The following is a 19,473-nucleotide window of genomic DNA, read 5'->3' on the forward strand; positions in this document are numbered from 1 at the left end:
CCAGGTGGTGAGGGTAGGTAACAACATCTCCACCCCGCTGATCCTCAACACTGGGGCCCCACAAGGGTGCGTTCTGAGCCCTCTCCTGTACTCCCTGTTCACCCACGACTGCGTGGCCATGCACGCCTCCAACTCAATCATCAAGTTTGCGGATGACACTACAGTGGTAGGCTTGATTACCAACAACGACGAGACGGCCTACAGGGAGGAGGTGAGGGCCCTCGGAGTGTGGTGTCAGGAAAATAACCTCACACTCAACGTCAACAAAACAAAGGAGATGATTGTGGACTTCAGGAAACAGCAGAGGGCGCACCCCCCTATCCACATCGACGGGACAGTAGTGGAGAAGGTGGAAAGTTTTAAGTTCCTCGGTGTACACATCACGGACAAACTGAATTGGTCCACCCACACAGACAGCGTTGTGAAGAAGGCGCAGCAGCGCCTCTTCAACCTCAGGAGGCAAAAAACGCATCACCAGGGGCAAGCTACCTGCCCTCCAGGACACCTACAGCACCCAATGTCACAGGAAGGCGAAAAAGATAATCAAGGACAACAACCACCCGAGCCACTGCCTGTTCACCCCGCTATCATCCAGAAGGCAAGGTCAGTACAGTTGCATCAAAGCTGGGACGCCACTTTAATCATGTTTACATTTCCTTCATTACTCATCTCTTATGCATATTCTGTATTCTATACCATCTACTGCATCTTGCCTATGCTGCACGGCCATCGCTCATCCATATATTTATATGTACATATTCTTATTCATCCCTTTACATTTGTGTGTATAAGGGAGTTGTTGCGATTTTGTTTGATTACATGTTAGATATTACTGCATTGTCAGATCTAGAAGCATAAGCATTTCGCTACACTCGCATTAACATCTGCTAACCATGTGTATGTGACCAATAAAATGTGATTTGATTTGATTCAAAACAACTGGAAACTCATGTGGTATCCCAGGAGGTCTACCCTGAGGTAATAGAGGGGAGGTACGTGAGGCGATGTTGGCTCCCTCTGCTGGGAATAGGGGAGCTGGGCACCCCGACACGGACAGCTCTAAGTAGAGGTAATTAGAGAAAAGTGCCAACCAGCCGTGGAGGCCAAATAAAAGTAGCACGGTGGCACACCGCGAGGGAGTACGGGGAGAGACCGACACCAAGCCACAGTAGAGAAGAAGGGCCGCGCCAAACCTAAGTGATTTTCTTTGTTATGTTTATTTTCTGTCTTAGTAAAGTTGTTTTTGCAGACTAAAACCTCCCTGTCTCTGTCTCAATCTCTGCACGCTCAACCCTACACCCCACTGTTTACCACACTCAGGACTGGGAAATCTCATACTAAAGTGAGTTGGAAACTGGAAACTAGCTCCGACTGGAAAAATACGTTTTGGGCGGTCATCCAACTTGGAATTCCAAATCCAGAACTCTCTCTAGAGCTCCGACCTGAAGATCACTTACGTCATGATTCAACTTTTTCTGAGTTCCCAGTTGTCTTGAAAGCACCATAAATCCAGAGAATGCAAGACTTTGATGACAAAATGTTCCCACAAGAAGGACTGCCTGTTCAAGTGAGCACAGCACAAGGGGAGTCCAAAAATGTCTTGTATGCTGCTGCATAAATTATGTAATATGCCAGGGAGATATGTATACTGTAGCTAAGAAAGTAATGCTAAGTTTATGTTGTGTAGTAAGCTGTTAGTAGCATGTGCCACACCCTAATAATTGGTCCCTTTCCCCCTCATAACTTAGCCTACTGTTCTGACTTGGTCATGCACATGTAGCCTATAGCCTGTTTTAGAGACATTTGTAGGAGCCTTTATTGTCTGCTTATATGCCCCCTTTATTTATCCTACCGTTCTGACTTGGTGTACAGGGAGAATACTGTAACAACAACCTAGTGCCCAAAAAACTCATCACTAAGCTAAGGACCCTGGGACTAAACACCTCCCTCTGCAACTGGATCCTGGACTTCCTGATGAGCTGCCCCCAGGTGGTAAGGGTAGGCAACAACACATCTGCCACACTTATCCTAAATACAGGGGCTTAGTCCCCTCCTGTACTCCCTGTTCACCCATGATTGCGTGCACGACTCCAACACCATCATTAAGTTTGCTGACAACACAACAGTGGTAGGCCTGATCACCGACAATGATGAGAAAGCAAATAGGGAGGAGGTTAGAGACCTTGCAGTGTTGCCAGGACAACAACCTCCCCCTCAATGTGAGCAAGACAAATGGCAAATGGTTATGGCACACATCAACTCCATCTCAGACACCCTAGACCCAATGTTACCTTTTTTCAACACTGAGCAAATTTCAGGTCTGCTGAGCGCAAGCTTGAACATTGTAAAAATTCTGTGCAACTTTACAGTGAACACTGAGGCTGTACCCACTTTAAGTTAACAGGTTAACAGTGGTCAAGTAGATCCATTATTTATCCATCAAAAACAATGGAGAAAATGAATCCCATAACATTTTAACATGGAAATAGCTGTTCTATCATTCAGCCTACAATAGCAGCCAATGTGTGGTGCTCAATGTAGGCCTATATTCCATGAGACTTTTGAAACAAACATGCAGGGCTTGACATTACCATGTTTATCCACTTGTCCTTCAGATAAGGAGGTGACTGAAAATGTTGTTGTGTTTGATGCAAGAAACAACTTTACAAAATAAATTGTATCACTATTCCCATACCATTATTACAGATAATCAGACAAATTATGCTACCCTCTGCTTATTGGCTACTTAGCTTATTCAAGCCTGTCTCAAAATACAACAATGCCCCTTTAAGAGAAAAAAAGCTCTTTACTTTACTCACTTTTCAAAGAAGGCAAGAAATGCACATGTTTTAAGCTCTTGTAGGAAGTAATCACTCCCCCATTTCTGACTACAAATTATCTATAACTGGGCTAATAACTGACTAACTAGCAAAGTATATGAACAAATGTGCACACGTGGCTACATGTAGCTCTCGCTTTGATCTCAAAATAAGGGATCTATTTATGACCGCCCATGCTCTAAACACAGTCCAGTTCAAAGTGAATGGCACAGATCCATATATGGCAATGGTCGATTTGCATACAGGCCCACTGCAGCTCTGATTGGTTATGGCGCACGGGTCTGTGTCGAGCACACGCCTGAGTTGTGCCTGTCAATGCAATAGAATCCTACTTTGATCCATTCTGCCTACAACAAAATCTCTTGCATAGTTAGTTTTGTTATCTGTATGTTGCATTGAAAGTGGCTAATATTGCATTGATTCAATCACAATTTCAACAGTAAAGGGAAACATTGATAGTGTTAACTAACGGGAAAAACTCAATCTCATGCTTCTTTACACAATATCTCTTCTGAATGGCAGTCCCGGGGGAGCTGGGCACCGTGCGCAGCTTAGGGAGAAAATTACCTAGACTCCACACTGCCCTCACCCACCTAGATAATACCTATGTGAGAATGCTGTTCATTAACTACAGCTTAATGTTCAACATCATTGTCCCCTCTAAGCTCGTCACCAAGCTTAGGACCCTGGGACTGAACACCTCCCTCTGCAACTGGATCCTGGACTTCCTGACGGGCCGCTCCCAGGTGGTGAGGGTAGGCAACATCACCTCTGCCACGCTGACCCTCAACACGGGGGCCCCACAGGGTTGTGTGCTTAGTCCCCTCCTGTACTCCCTGTTCACCCACGACTGCGTGGCCACACACAACTCCAACACCATCATCAAGTTTACTGATGACACGACAATGGTAGGCCTGATCACCAGCGACGATGAGACAGCCTACAGGGAGGAGGTCAGTGACCTGGCAGTGTGGGACCGGAACAACAACCTCTCCCTCAAAGTCAGTAAATCACTAAGTACTTAAAATGGTCCACACACACACACAATCGTGAAGAAGGCGCGACAGCACCTCTTCCCCCTCAGGAGGTGGGCCAGTATCCCTGTGGAATGCTTCCAAAACCTTGAAGAGTCCATGCCCCAAATAATTGAGGCTGTTCTGAGGGCAAAGGGGGGTGCAACACAATATTAGTAAGGTGTTCCTTATGTTTGGTATTCTCCGTGTTTATACTGTAAGTGTTGTTTCTCAAGGTGATCTGTAGTCCTCTGCCATTAAGAAAGGTGCCACTTACAACTAGAAGTGTAACTAATAACAACCAACGTACAGCAAAAACACATGATATCGTATTTGCATATAACGCCTTGATCATTCAATTTACTGTAGTATTTTACAGGCATGAACTGCTGTTTACTCAAATGTTCACTCAGTGAGAATATTACTAAAGCAATCATGGAACCAAGGACCAAGGAACAAATATAGAATTGTACTGAACAGTCTGGTAAAAGCAAAACAAACGCCACATATTGACACAAAATATGTGTATGTGGACTTTTTAGAATATATACAACAATATTAACAGAACATGCAATAATTTCAACCATTTTACTGAGTTAAAGTTAATATAAGGAAATCAGTCAATTGAAATAAATTCATTATGCCCTAATCTATAGATATTACATGATTGGGTAGGGCCGAAACCATGGGTGGTCCTGGGAGGGCATAGGCCCACCCACTGGCGAGCCAGGACCTACCACTGGGAAGCCAGCCCAGCCAATCAGAATGAGTTTTTCCCCACAAAAGGGCTTTAATACAGACAGAAATACTCCTGTTTCATCAGCTGTCTGGGTGGCTGGTCTCAGATGATCCCGCAGGTGAAGAAGCCAGATGTGGAGGTCCTGTATGGATTAAAAAGTATGGATTTCAGCCAACAAAGAAAGGTACGCAGCCACGGAGGACAAACCTAGCTACACGGTAAGGGTTTAAGAACGCAAGTTTTTACATGTATCGACCTTTGGCGACTTGATGTAGTTGGCAATACAGTCCACATTTTTAACATGTTTATTTGAACTTTTATTTAACTAGGCAAGTCAGTTAAGAACAAATTCTTATTTACAATGACGGCCTACCCCAGCCAAACCCGGACGATGCTGGTCCAATTGTGTGTTGCCCTATGGGACTCCCAATCACGGCCGGATGTGATACAGCCTGGATTCAAACCAGGGACTGTAGTGACACCTCTTGCACTGAGATGCAGTGCCTTAGACCGCTGCGCCACTCTGGTCTTTCTCGCCACATACTCCTCTCCACTCCACTCTGTTGGCGTGATCAGCAAAGTGGAGTGAGTTTTACTTGGCTAATGATAGGTAAGCTTAATGGGTTTAGTACAAGGTGTAAATACTGGTGTTGAAGATCCAAATGTTTTTATTTGAACAGATGGGAGACTACTGTATGTTACTCCAATGGATCCCTTCTGCCTTCTGTTGCCCTACATGATCAAAGCGGGTAAAGTGGTAAGGCCCATATGCCAATACATATTTTTGAAACTAAAGTGTGCTTATTGCGTATTTACAGTTGAAGTCGGGAGTTTACATACACCTCAGCCAAATACATGTAAACTCAGTTTAACACAATTCCTGACATTTAATCCTAGTAAAGATTCCCTGTCTTAGGTCAGTTAGGATCACCACTTTATTTTAAGAATGTGAAATGTCAGAATAATAGTAGAGAATGATTTCAGCTTTTACTTATTTCATAACATTCCCAGTGGGTGAGAAGTTTACATACACTCAATTAGTATTTGGTAGCATTGCCTTTAAATTGTTTAACTTGGGTCAAACGTTTCAGGAAGCCTTCCACAAGCTTCCCACAATAAGTTGGGTGAATTTTGGCCCATTCCTCCTGACAGAGCTGGTGTAACTGAGTCAGGTTTGTAGGCCTCCTTGCTCGCACACGCTTTTCAGTTCTGCCCACAAATTTTCTATAGGATTGAGGTCAGGGCTTTGTGATGGCCACTCCAATACCTTGACTTTGTTGTCCTTAAGCCACTTTGCCATAACTTTGGAAGTGTGCTTGGGGTCATTGTCCATTTGGAAGACCCATTTGCGACCAAGCTTTAACTTCCTGACAGATGTCTTGAGATGTTGCTTCAATATATCCACATAATTTTCCTCCTCATGATGCCATCTATTTTGTGAAGTGCACCAGTCCCTCCTGCAGCAAAGCACTCCCACAAGATGATGCTGCCACCCCTGTGCTTCACGGTTGGGATGGTGTTCTTCGACTTGCAAGCCTCCCCCTTTTCCTCCAAACATAACGATGGTCATTATGGCCAAACAGTTCTATTCTGTTTCATCAGACCAGAGGACATTTCTCCAAAAAGTACAATCTTTGTCTCCATGTGCAGTTGCAAACCGGAGTCTGGCTTTTTTATGGCGTTTTTGGAGCAGTGGCTTCTTCCTTGCTGAGCGGCCTTTCAGTTTATGTCAATATAGGACTCATTTGACAGTGGATATAGATACTTTTGTACCTGTTTCCTCCAGCATCTTCACAAGGCCCTTGCTGTTGTTCTGGGATTGATTTGCACTTTTCGCACCAAAGCACGTTCATCTCTAGGAGACAACACACGTCTCCTTCCTGAGCGGTATGACGGCTGCGTGGTCCCATGGTGTTTATACTTACGTACTATTGTTTGTACAGATGAACGTGGTACCTTCAGGCGTTTGGAAATTGCTCCCAAGGATGAACCAGACTTGTGGAGGTTTACAATTTTCTTTCTGAGGTCTTGGCTAATTTCTTTTGATTTTCCTATGATGTCAAGCAAAGAGGCACTGAGTTTGAAGGTAGGCCTCGAAATACATCCACAGGTACACCTCCAATTGACTCCAATAGCCTATCAGAAGCTTCTAAAGCCATGACATCATCTTCTGGAATTTTCCAAGCTGTTTAAAGGCACAGTCAACTTAGTGTATGTACATTTCTGACCGACCTGCCAAAACTATAGTTTGTTAACAAGAAAGTTGTGGAGTGGTTGAAAAACGAGTTTTAATGACTCCAAGCTAAGTGTATGTAAACTTCTGACTTCAACTCTATCTTTCCCCTTTTGTGATCTCATCTTAGTCAGTCTTTCTCGCTTTGCGATCTCTCTTGTCCTCCCTTTGTGATGTCATACATTATCTCTTTCTTCCTTTGTTACATCCCCTGCCCTTTTTTTGTTATTTCATTATTTTCTTTGTGACGTCATCTCTGTCCTCTGTGATTCCATCTCTCTCCAGTCATTGTGTTGTCATTTAATTCTGTCTTCCTCTCTTTGTGATGTCACCTCTGCTCTCTTTGATTCCATCTTTATCCAGAATGTATTTTTCTTATTTTCTTTGTGATGCCATCTCTGTCCTCTGTGCTTTGATCTCTGTCTGGTCATTGTGATGTCATATCATTGTCTCTCTTTGCAAGGTAATTTCTGCACTTCTTTTGTGATGTCATCACTGTCTTCCTCTCTTTGTGATATCATTCTGCAGCAGGCAAAGTTCCAGTCCGTGTACCAGATGTTGATGGACGAGGACTTCCCAGCATGCACCAGGCTGCTGAGCTGCACGCACATGGCTGAGGTAAAAGGTCAGAGGTCACTGTACAGCCCACACAAACTAATGTTGAAAGTTAATGTGCTCCTCAGAAACAATTAACTGTAAAATTCCGGTTACAAACCCCTAACCCCAATAATTCATTTCTCACTTCTATGTCAGACTGAAGCGCACATTAATAGATTTAATTAGTATATCAGATAATTCAGAGACTGCAGCACCCTTGAAATTGTTTTAGATTTTCTAAAGATGAGCTGCACATGAACACATTATAAAAGTGTAATGTTGAGGGGTCTCAGGTGTTATGTGTTCTGTGTACTGCTCTTTCAGAGGTGAGCAGTCCGAAGTTTCACCGCTGCTGCCAGCAGAGGACCATGGAATGGTTAAAGAAAAAGGTACCCATTGATCAATCTATGAGCTGCATAAGCACATATCATTCTCTATAGTACATCCTGAAGCAATCTGAACCTGGCAACCTCCAGGTTGTGCAGGCTTTTGTTCTATCCCAGAAATAACACACCGGATTAATCGAATCATCAAACCCTTGATTAGTTGAATCAGGAGCTCAGAATTGCTGCTCTCCAGTAGATTTAACAGTGTAAACAGCGTGTTGGTTTTTCTGTGTACCTGCTGTTCTAGGCTGAGAGGACAGTGAAGGCCCTCGGAAAGACTAACATCTCGGGAAAAAGGATGAAGTCCATGACGTACGTCAGAGTCAAGAAGGAATCAGAGACCCAGGAAGGTGAGTCACTCTCAGAGCCTGGTCTAATACCGCAGACTTGTGCAATGTTCTCCCTGGCCTGCAAACATCAAATTAACCAGAGGATGGCACCAAACCCACTTTAGAGATCAGGAGCTTTCCACACCAGACATTGCCTCAAGAGCCTTACATGTTACATTTTCGGTTTCACATGAATTTTATATTTAAAGCTCAGATTGTCAACCCAGTTTCCTGTGATATCAATAGGATGGATGTCATTCCATAATGAAGTGTATGAAGTGATGCTGTGGTATTGACCCTCTTATGCTCTCTCTTCATTGTAACACAGAGGACTACCTGCAGTATGCCCATGGTCTGATATCTGCGGACATCAGTGAAGACCTGAAAAAAGCTCTCCTCAAGCATCTACAGTATGTACATGCACTATCTAAACTGAAAAAGCACAATCTAAAATAACATTTTCATGTAGCTTCATTGTAAGTGTCACTGAGTAATTTGAATTAAATGTTAACCACCCCCAAAACTGAAGATGAGTGTGCGGTTTTGGAGACCGAAATCAAATAACTCATTGCAGTTAGATTTCTCAAGACACATCCCCCACAGTTTAAAAACAATTGCAGGGCCCAGGTCAGCACTTTTGACTGGAAATGATGTACTGGTGATGAAAGTGACATTGTGCTATTAAGACAGTGATACTTCTGAAGGTAATGCATTAAGCAGCATTATTAGTGTTTAACAGTCTGATGGTCAGTCATCTTTCACCTTCCTCCTGACAGGTTACCTGAGCTCTCAAGCCCTAAGAAAGTGGAGCATCATTCAAAGGTATTTTATTCAGCTTCTCTTTGTAGGCTACTTGTGTCATCACACTGTGTAGTTAGGCCTACTGTATATACTGACATATTTTTTCCTAGTTTTCTATTTACTTGGGGACAATGTTCTCTTTCTGCATGTGTTAGGAACCAAAGCGCGATAAATATTTTATTTGACATATAAACTATTGTAGGGTCTGGCTTTTCCACTGTGATGTTCTCTTGAGATTCACCAGAAGGTAGCAGTGTACAGGTAGATTAGTGTGTTCTTATGCCTATTGTTGGTGGATGTGGTTGCTCAGTTTGTGGTACTCACGGTATCGCCGCGGTAACTTGTAAACGTGTGTCTGTGGTGTGATTGGTGGTTGGTGTTTAGAGTGATGGAAAGCAGGTCTCACTCTATACATCCCATCCTCATTCGGCAGAAGTGAAAACTGTCTGATAAATCAGTGTCCATTCATGAAGACTGCACCTAATCTCACTCACTTTGCAGGCGAAATCGGAGCTGTTCGGAGCTGAGCTGAAATCGAGAATCCAGAAAATCACATTGTATGATTTTTAAGTAATTAATTTGCATTTTATTGCATGACATAAGTATTTGATCACCTACCAACCAGTAAGAATTCCGGCTCTCACAGACCTGTTAGTTTTTCTTTAAGAAGCCCTCCTGTTCTCCAATCATTACCTGTATTAACTGCACCTGTTTGAACTCATTATCTGTATAAAAGACACCTGTCCACACACTCAATCAAACAGACTCCAAGCTCTCCACAATGGCCAAGACCAGAAAGCTGTGTAAGGACATCAGGGATAAAATTGTAGACCTGCACAAGGCTGGGATGGGCTACAGGACAATAGGCAAGCAGCTTGGTGAGAAGGCAACAACTGTTGGCGCAATTATTAGAAAATGGAAGAAGTTCAAGATGACGGTCAATCCCCCTCGGTCTGGGGCTCCATGCAAGATCTCACCTCGTGGGGCATCAATGATCATGAGGAAGGTGAGGGATCAGCCCAGAACTACACGGCAGGACCTGGTCAATGACCTGAAGAGAGCTGGGACCACAGTCTCAAAGAAAACCATTAGTAACACACTACGCCGTCATGGATTAAAATCCTGCAGCGCACGCAAGGTCCCCCTGCTCAAGCCAGCGCATGTCCAGGCCCGTCTGAAGTTTGCCAATGACCATCTGGATGATCCAGAGGAGTAGTGGGAGAAGGTCATGTGGTCTGATGAGACAAAAATTGAGCTTTTTGGTCTAAACTCCACTCGCCGTGTTTGGAGGAAGAAGAAGGATGAGTACAACCCCAAGAACACCATCCCAACCGTGAAGCATGGAGGTGGAAACATCATTCTTTGGGGATGCTTTTCTGCAAAGGGGACAGAACGAATGCACCCTATTGAGGGGAGGATGGATGTGGCCATGTATCGCGAGATCTTGGCCAACAACCTCCTTCCCTCAGTAAGAGCATTGAAGATGGGTCGTGGCTGGGTCTTCCAGCATGACAACGACCCGAAACACACAGCCAGGGCAACTAAGGAGTGGCTCCGTAAGAAGCATCTCAAGGTCCTGGAGTGGCCTAGCCAGTCTCCAGACCTGAACCCAATAGAAAATCTTTGGAGGGAGCTGAAAGTCCGTATTGCCCAGCGACAGCCCCGAAACCTAAAGGATCTGGAGAAGGTCTGTATGGAGGAGTGGGCCAAAATCCCTGCTGCAGTGTGTGTAAACCTGGTCAAGAAATACAGGAAACGTATGATCTCTGTAATTGCAAACAAAGGTTTCTGTACCAAATATTAAGTTCTGCTTTTCTGATGTATCAAATACTTATGTCATGCAATAAAAAAAAAAATGAATTACTTAAAAATCATACAATGTGATTTTCTGGATTTTTGTTTTAGATTCCGTCTCTCACAGTTGAAGTGTACCTATGATAAAAATGACAGACCTCTACATGCTTTGTAAGTAGGAAAACCTGCAAAATCGGCAGTGTATCAAATACTTCTTCTCCCCACTGTATATGGGGGGAGGATCCTTCCTGAAGTGCACGTAAGTGCAGTTTAAAGCAATGCAATGCAGAGGCCTTCAAATCCAGACGAAGGTCCAAGTAACATTGTGTATTCTGTCTGGAAATAAGTCATGATATGTAATTACGTTTCAGCCGTCTTCACTCAAGGCTGATGAGCAATACTATTGAATACATCTTTTCTCCTCCTCCAGCCGCCCTAGAAGACGAGTGCGGCACAGAAGACCCTGGCCAAGGTGGACAAAACAGGCATGAAAAGCATGTCTGCCTTCTTCAGCCCCAAGGGCAAAGCAGAGAAACTGAATGTTAGGATGGTGCATCAGAATTTGTATGTGTATGTTGGTGTGCGTGGATACACTGAGTGTACAAAACATTAGGAACACCTGCTCTTACCATGACATAGACTGACCAGGTGAATCCAGGTGAAAGCTATGATCCCTTATTGATGTCACTTGTTAAATCCACTTCAATCAGTGTTGATGAAGGGGAAGAGACAGGTTAAAGAAGGATTTTTAAGTCTTGTGACCATTGAGACATGTATTGTCTATGTGTGCCATTTAGAGGGTGAATGTGCAAGACAAACTATTGAAGTGCATTTCAATGGAGTATGGTAGTAAGTGCCAGGCGCACTGGTTTGAGTGTGTCAAGAACTGCAACGCTGCTGGGTTTTTCATGCTCAACAGTTTCCTGTGTGTGTCAAGAATGGTCCACCACCCAAAGGACATCCAGCCAACTTGACACAACTGTGGGATGCGTTGGAGTCAACATGGGCCAGGATCCCTGTGGAACTCTGTCGTCACCTTGTAGAGTCCATGTCCCGGCGAATTGACGCTGTTCTGAGGGAAAGGGGGGGTGTCAACTCAATATTAGGAAGGTGTTCCTAATGTTATTTACACTCAGTGTGTGTGTTTGTGCGCACATTTGCGCTTTTAGTAATAAAGAAAATAAAATTGTATTTTTGAGGGAAACTGATCTGTAGCAAGGTGATTTGAACTTGCCTTGAGAAACGGGGTTGATTCACACTAGTTGTGAGAATAAGAGGATAAAACACAAGAACATGAATAGTTATTCCTTCAAGGTTTGGGTGAGTATATAAATTATGTTTAAACTGTGCTTCCAGGTAGCCTAGTGGTTAGAACGTTGGGCCAGTAACCGAAAGGTTGCTGGATTGAATCCCCGAGCTGACAAGGTAAAAATATGTTGTTTTGCCCCCTGGTAGGCCGTCATTGTAAATAAGAATTTGTTCTTAACTTACTTGCCTAGCTAAATAAAAAATCCCTTCTGTGCTCTCATATTATTGTGTAGATAACCAGCATGAGTTCAGCCTGTGGTCTCCTGTTATAAAGTACAACTTTTTCAACAAACACACCAAGGGTCCACAAGTCATGGAAAAAGTGCCATGGTGACCCATTTTAATGTACATAAATAATATAGACTTAACAGGATAAATCATATTGTAACAGTACAATGGTAGCCTACTCCAGTATAAAACTAAATAAGCGGTGCCATTTGCAATACCTTGGTTAATATTTAAGAATAATTTTAATCATTCAATCTGAGGCACATGGTGAACATCTTACATTTCATACAGTGATGTTGATCATCTAGTCTAGAGAGACTGATGCGACAGGTAAACCTGGATAAAATAAGCCTAGTCTAAATGTGTAATAATTTACTTGGAAAAGAAAATGGACAGTTGCATTGTTCAGTTGAAAGACTTGACTGATTGTGATGTCAGGTGGAGTAGGTGGTCTGTTTAGTCACAGTAACTAAGTAATGTGAGTGTTTGTTGGTAATTACGCTGTCCAAGTTACTCATGGTCCTTTGTGGATCGGGTTACAGTCCCATCAGTCCCACGGGCCACAGCAGACTGGATCATTTATCAGGCTGGTGGCATAGCGAACAATGTCACATGCTATGCCTGTCCACACCAACACAATACCATAATCATTGGCTGCCACTTTCTCTCAGTTCCCACTTCCTCTAGGCCTACTTCTCTCTCTCACTTCCTATATTACTATCCATGGTTATTTTGTTGTTTCCCTGCCAATTCCTCACGAGCTGAATGCTTGCATGTCGCGGGACCTCCCCAAGTTGACTCCCGTACTTGTTATGAAACTCAGGACAAGCAAGTTCCCACTACTTCTTTTTGAGTTTTGGCTTGAAGCGCAGTGTCTGGAAGGCGCTCTCCACCACTTTGGGCAGGTGGATGGGGTTTCTCTGTAAGTGTCGTCGGCTGCTCGTCGTCCCGTTGTCGCTCTTTTTCTTGGCCGTGCTGCTGCTTTTGCTGGTTGAGGCCGGCTTCTTCAGCTTGGACTCATCTGTGGGACACCGTGGGACCCGCATGACCCAGTTGGAGTGGAGGTCGTGCTCACTGGTGCTGGTGGCCACTGATGAAGAGAGAGATGGGTTCACGTCAGTTCTCAAAATGCCCATCCAAATTCTACATGGGGAGAGAAAAAACCACTGAAGGGTAGTTTGTGATCTATTACAGTTACAATTACTCAGAGACTGCAAAAAGCTGTTCAATGTCTCTAGATCAGCACCAGGTAGCTAGGTCTTCACTACACCGAGTGTTGATTTTTCAGTGTTACATTTCTAGTGTTGATTTAGGAGTTAAATTAACTCTAAAATATCCCCAGTGTTGGTGTCAATAACCAGTGTTGACTGTGATTGTGTCAGTTTTACTCTGCAGAGACTAAAACATTCTCATCAAAACCACGCCCATCATTATCTTATTTCCCAGCATGCTCTACTGGATCTAGATTTTTTTGTGGTATTGTTTTTAATATGTGTGTTTTTGCATGTACATTGATTGATTAAGTTTATGCTACACAAAGATACATAACATACATTTTTCTAAACTAATCCAATCAATTAGTTAGATGTATTGCACCCGTTACTTAAATAGTTAAGGTAGTCTCTTTCATCAACGTTCCTAACCTTTAACATCTTTCTGACTGCAGGTTGTGTGTGAATAAACAGTGTAACTGTTGCCTGTCTTAACTCAGGCTGGATTCCAATAGGAATTATATATCACTTTGAAAGTCAGTATATTGTGATTTGTAAACCAGTAGGTTCTTAAAACACCACTGTGTTGGGGTAAAATATTGCCAATAAAGTAAGGAAGTCTTTATGATATATGTAAGGTATTGTCATTAACAGTTTTAATTTAATGCTACATTTGCCTACAGCAAAAACTAACTTTGTGAAGTCCACAAGATTGAGATATAAGGAATTCAACAAACATGTCTCTGTCACTAACAAATACAGTCATGGGTGGTAACTCTACAATTCACTCAAAAAGGCAAGGCTCACTGGGAAATTATATTGGGCCGTGGCTTTGTGTATGTTGTGCCTACAGTTACTGATCCCTTCCCTCATGTCAAACACTTGATTTCAGGAGGCGGGACTATTAAGGGGATAGGGTGACACCACCCTAACTCTCATGTTAATACACCAATGGTAACATGATATTCTCGTACCTAATTTAGATAAGTACCGCCTTGTAACCAACATCGAAGACTGCGTGTTTGCAGAGGGGCGTGGTTTATAAAGCTAGATAGCTACTCTGCTGGTCACAAAATTTGACTGTAGGGTGTCAGCAAATATATTTAAAAGTTTACACTATTCATCTATGGCAAATATTCTTATATGTTTCCACTTTCATATGTATCTGGTGTTAGCTATTTACTAGGGAGGGTAGTCTAAAATGCTGACACGTTTGTCATGTTAAAATCTGTCAGCGCTGCTGTGAACTGCAAAAGAGATGTCAAACGGGAGGTGTAAAATTGACATCGTTGATGCAATTTCAATGTTGTTTAAATTGCTTTGTGTATCACAAAATTTGCATGAGATTATGTAACTGCTCACTGCATTCAAGTTTCATGACATAGTCCTTCCAAAGAGCTGTCAGTCAAGGTGAGCTCCTGAATATAACCTCCCTGCCCACTCAGCTTGTCTTTTCAAAGTTCCTGGTAGTTAGCCATGAGAGAAAGTAGACTTTTTCTGTAATTTTGAGCATTTCTATCCCCCCAAAATATTCTGGGGGATATTTTAGAGCTAGGTTTCCATCCAATTGGCAACAGATTTTCATGCGAATATTAAGAAATCTGCATTAAAACAACTTGCGAATTTTCCCATCAGAGATGTGTTTCCATCTAATTAACTTGTTGCAGATAAAAGGCAGCGTGACAACGTGTGCACATAAAAGTACAGTTTTCGGTTAAATTCACAAATAAATATAAGTAAAACAATTTAATTGCATTTTCAACTCTACCCATGTTATCTCAGCAAAAAAAATTGCGTTATATAGTGAGTGAAGTCTGTTCACTCTGGTTTGGGCACGCGCGCTCTAACCGGCTACAGTGCACATGTTAGCCTACATGATGAGATTATTATGCACAAAAGAGCGAGATTATTTTTATTTGTCAAATTGCAGCCAAACATTGATCATCATGTCACCAGAATAAGACCCTCGATATTTATTAGAAAGGAGCATCAAACTCATCACCTTACACTTTCACCACCCTGTGAAGTTCATCATAACTTGTTTCATCTGTAGTCTAATAAACTGCATGCTTCCCAACCAGTCCTAGTTGGAGGACCACACAATATCTCATTGCATAACTTCAAATTTACTTAATGTGATGGTTATTACAGTATATCAATATTTGCGCATAAAATCGTTTTCACCTACATTTCTCACATAAATCATTTTGCCAACACAAGAAGATCCACCTTGTCTAGCGTATTTTGTTTTGTTGACATTTGGAAAGTTTACAGAAAATATTTATGTTTCCATCAGGCCAGTCATGACATTTTTTTATCCAACATGTACTTTACTCACATAAAAAGGTTGGATGGTTAGTCAAAATGCTATTTTACATGGAAATCAGAATGATCTTCGGGACCTTTCACACTCAAAAGTCTGGACCCATATAGACACTGGCCCAGTTTTAAATTGAACATTGTCAGTGATTTAACACTGGAGAATTTGCTGTGTATCTCTATATCAGCACCAGGTATCTGTCCACTGTCTCTATATCAGCACCAGGTATCTGTCCACTGTCTCTATATCAGCACCAGGTAGCTGTCCACTGTCTTCGCTGTTTAGGCAACTTGATCGTACTTCAAAACACAACTCACCAATGAAGTCAACGTCAGCGTGCCCATCGTCTACATGGGGCTTGCGCGTGTGCTCAGGGTCACAGCTCGCGATGACAGCATCAAAGAAGTCCAGAGTGTCCTCCTCATTGGGGATTGGAGGGGCAGACGGTTTGGTCCTCATGTTCTTTAAAAAAAAAAAGAAATAAGAGAGAACATTATTGTCTATTGATTTCTTTAGTAGAAGGCATTCAGTGGTTCAACAATTTCATTTAGGACACAAGGATAATTATGAGGTGAGGTCATAGCCATTAAGTGTTTCACAAAGCCTTTCTACCTGTGCGTCCTTGGAGTTGGGCGGGGGAGGCGCAGGCTTCTTCTTGGGGGAGATTGTGGCCTTCATCTCGTTGCTTTTGAAGTTGTTGACGCTCCTCGTGTACTGCCGTCTCAACGCCACCAGCTCTTCCAAATACTCCAGGCAGTTCTGATTCTGGGAGTAGAGCCATATCCGGTCCTCCTGCCTCTGGTAATAATACAAGGCGGTGGTGGACTCGAAATTCACAGAACTTTTGCTCCGCTTCAGTGTGGAGTTGACGGATGACTGCTTCCTCTGGCCCACCACGAGCATGGAGGTGCTCCGCACCAACTTGACGGTGCACGCGCTGTGGTAGTCCTGCTCGGACTGCGGACTGCCATCACGAGCCCTGTTCCCATTGTTGGGACGGAGCGCGTTGTTGATCTTCCTAAACATCCCTCCTGGGCGTGGAGTAACTCACAGTTATAAAAAATATAATGTTAGTTCAATCGAGGTGCCCATAACCGTTTCCAAGTACTATTCCTCAGAAATCAATTAGAAAACAAGCACACGGCGCGTAAAAAAAAAGACGGTATGACATTGGTCTTGTCCATGGGGATGAAACTGCCCGTGAGTATGGTTGGCAGAGAAGATAACTTCGGACTCCTCTCACTTAATAAAAAAGCGTTCCCGGCCATCACTATGGTGTTATGGGGGGTTTTGCTATGGCAACGGGCCTCGAAATTCAACCCGCTCCTGTGTCATTACTATTGAACAGCAGTCCCGTGTCAAATGTCTTTATGGGCACCTCAAGCTCCCAGTGTCACCAAAACGCACGCGCTGTAGTCTCTCTGCCCAGTGGCTTATACACAGAAAATTGGCCAGTGTTGCATTTTTCAGTGTAACATTTCTAGTGTTGATTCAGGAGTTAAATTAAGGCTCTAAGAGTAAAATGAACACCCAATGGTGTAAAATAACCCCAGTGTTGGTGCTAATAACCAGTGTTGAGTGTGAGAGTGTGATTATATCATTTTTGTCTCTGTGGAGACTAAAACCTTCTCATCAAAACCATGCCCTTTATTATCAGATTTAACCAGCATGCTCTACTGCAGCTCGATTTTGGATTGTTTTTAATATCTGTGTTTTTGCATGCACATTGATAGATTTTTGAATTTTATGCTACACAAAGATACAGCACATATATTTTTCTAAACTAATCCAATCAGTTAGTTAGATTCATTGCACACATTACTGAAATGGTTGTTCCAGTTTAAATGGTTTAGGTGTCACGCCCTGATCTGTTTCACCTGTCCTTGTGATTGTCTCCACTCCCTCCAGGTGTCGCTTATTTTCCCTGGTGTATTTATCCCTGTGTTTCCTGTCTCTCTGTGCCAGTTTGTCTTGTGTGTTCAAGTCAACAAGTGTGGTTTTCCTGTGCTCCTGCTTTTTCTATTCACTTTTTGCTAGTCCTCCTGGTTTTGACCCTTGCCTATTTCTGGACTCTGTTACCCACCTGCCTGACCATTCTGCCTGCCACTCTGTACCTCCTAGACTCTGAACTGGTTTTGACCTTTTGCCTGTCCACGATCAATCTCTTGCCAACCCTTTTGGATTATAATAAATATCAAAGACTCAAACCATCTGCCTCCCGTGTCTGCATCTTGGTCTCTTCTTGTGCCCTTATATTAGGTAGTCTCCTCACAATATTCCTAACCCTAACAGTCATTCTGAATGCAGGTTGCAGGTGAATAGAAATTCCAACTGTCAGATTGTCATGTCCTGACCTTAGAGATCCCTGTTTATTCTCTATATTTTGGTTAGGTCAGGGTGTGAATAGGGTGGGTACTCTAGTTTTTGTATATCTATGTTCTCTTTTTCTTTGTTGGCCTAGTATGGTTCCCAATCAGAGGCAGCTGTCTATCGTTGTCTCTGATTGGGGATCATATTTAGGCAGTCCTTTTTCCCGCCTTCTGTTGTGGGATCTTGTCTTTGTTTGGTTGCATGTATTTCGCACGACGAAGCTTTTCGGTCGTTGTATTGTTTATAGTTGACCATTTCCGGAGACCTTCTCCCTTACCTCACCTCGCTCATCAACTCATCCTTGACCGCTGGCTACGTCCCTTCTGTCTTCAAGAGAGCGAGAGTTGCACCCCTTCTGAAAAAACCTACACTCGATCCCTCCGATGTCAACAACTACAGACCAGTATCCCTTCTTTCTTTTCTCTCCAAAACTCTTGAACGTGCCGTCCTTGGCCAGCTCTCCTGCTATCTCTCTCAGAATGACCTTCTTGATCCAAATCAGTCAGGTTTCAAGACTAGTCATTCAACTGAGACTGCTCTTCTCTGTGTCACGGAGGCGCTCCGCACTGCTAAAGCTAACTCTCTCTCCTCTGCTCTCATCCTTCTAGACCTATCGGCTGCCTTTGATACTGTGAACCATCAGATCCTCCTCTCCACCCTCTCCGAGCTGGGCATCTCCGGCGCGGCCCACGCTTGGATTGCGTCCTACCTGACAGGTCGCTCCTACCAGGTGGCGTGGCGAGAATCTGTCTCCGCACCACGTGCTCTCACCACTGGTGTCCCCCAGGGCTCTGTTCTAGGCCCTCTCCTATTCTCGCTATACACCAAGTCACTTGGCTCTGTCATATCCTCACATGGTCTCTCCTATCATTGCTATGCAGACGACACACAATTAATCTTCTCCTTTCCCCCCTCTGATAACCAGGTGGTGAATCGCATCTCTGCATGTCTGGCAGACATATCAGTGTGGATGTCGGATCACCACCTCAAGCTGAACCTCGGCAAGACGGAGCTGCTCTTCCTCCCGGGGAAGGACTGCAGGACACATCAAGGCGGTGACCCGTTCCTGTAGGTTCATGCTCTACAACATTCGCAGAGTACGACCCTGCCTCACGCAGGAAGCGGCGCAGGTCCTAATCCAGGCACTTGTCATCTCCCGTCTGGATTACTGCAACTCGCTGTTGGCTGGGCTCCCTGCCTGTGCCATTAAACCCCTACAACTCATCCAGAACGCCGCAGCCCGTCTGGTGTTCAACTTTCCCAAGTTCTCTCACGTCACCCCGCTCCTCCGCTCTCTCCACTGG

The 19,473-nt window shown here is 43.6% G+C and overlaps 2 protein-coding genes across 2 annotated transcripts; one reads left to right on the forward strand and one right to left on the reverse strand.

The window, feature by feature from the left end:
* The first annotated feature begins 3,745 nt into the window (after window positions 1-3,745).
* On the forward strand, window positions 3,746-11,536 carry LOC139538234 (ribonuclease H2 subunit B-like). The gene is made up of 8 exons (XM_071340090.1): window positions 3,746-3,841; window positions 7,354-7,450; window positions 7,747-7,811; window positions 8,056-8,158; window positions 8,466-8,547; window positions 8,914-8,959; window positions 11,172-11,296; window positions 11,530-11,536. Exons 1-8 carry the CDS (start codon window positions 3,746-3,748, stop codon window positions 11,534-11,536), a joined length of 621 nt encoding a protein of 206 aa, XP_071196191.1.
* A 1,567-nt stretch (window positions 11,537-13,103) lies between these two features.
* On the reverse strand, window positions 13,104-19,150 carry LOC139538658 (uncharacterized protein C13orf42). Its single transcript, XM_071340971.1, has 3 exons — window positions 16,412-19,150; window positions 16,117-16,261; window positions 13,104-13,358 (listed from the first exon to the last, which is right to left on the reverse strand). The coding sequence occupies exons 1-3, from the start codon at window positions 16,823-16,825 to the stop codon at window positions 13,108-13,110; spliced, it is 810 nt and encodes a 269-aa protein (XP_071197072.1). The 5' UTR covers window positions 16,826-19,150; the 3' UTR covers window positions 13,104-13,107.
* Window positions 19,151-19,473: the final 323 nt, after the last annotated feature.

Source organism: Salvelinus alpinus, chromosome 14 (assembly GCF_045679555.1).
Source record: "Salvelinus alpinus chromosome 14, SLU_Salpinus.1, whole genome shotgun sequence".
Lineage (NCBI taxonomy): Eukaryota > Metazoa > Chordata > Actinopteri > Salmoniformes > Salmonidae > Salvelinus > Salvelinus alpinus.

Coding starts and splice junctions, on each gene's coding strand:
- LOC139538234 (XM_071340090.1), top strand. CDS start 3,746: ATGGTAGGCCTGATCACCAGCGACGATGAGACAGCCTACAGGGAGGAG. Junction 7,451..7,746: donor GCACATGGCTGAGGTAAAAG/GTCAGAGGTCAC, acceptor CTGCTCTTTCAG/AGGTGAGCAGTCCGAAGTTT. Junction 7,812..8,055: donor TGGAATGGTTAAAGAAAAAG/GTACCCATTGAT, acceptor CTGCTGTTCTAG/GCTGAGAGGACAGTGAAGGC.
- LOC139538658 (XM_071340971.1), bottom strand. CDS start 16,825: ATGTTTAGGAAGATCAACAACGCGCTCCGTCCCAACAATGGGAACAGG. Junction 16,262..16,411: donor CCAACTCCAAGGACGCACAG/GTAGAAAGGCTT, acceptor TTTTTTTTAAAG/AACATGAGGACCAAACCGTC. Junction 13,359..16,116: donor CGCTGACGTTGACTTCATTG/GTGAGTTGTGTT, acceptor TCTCTTCATCAG/TGGCCACCAGCACCAGTGAG.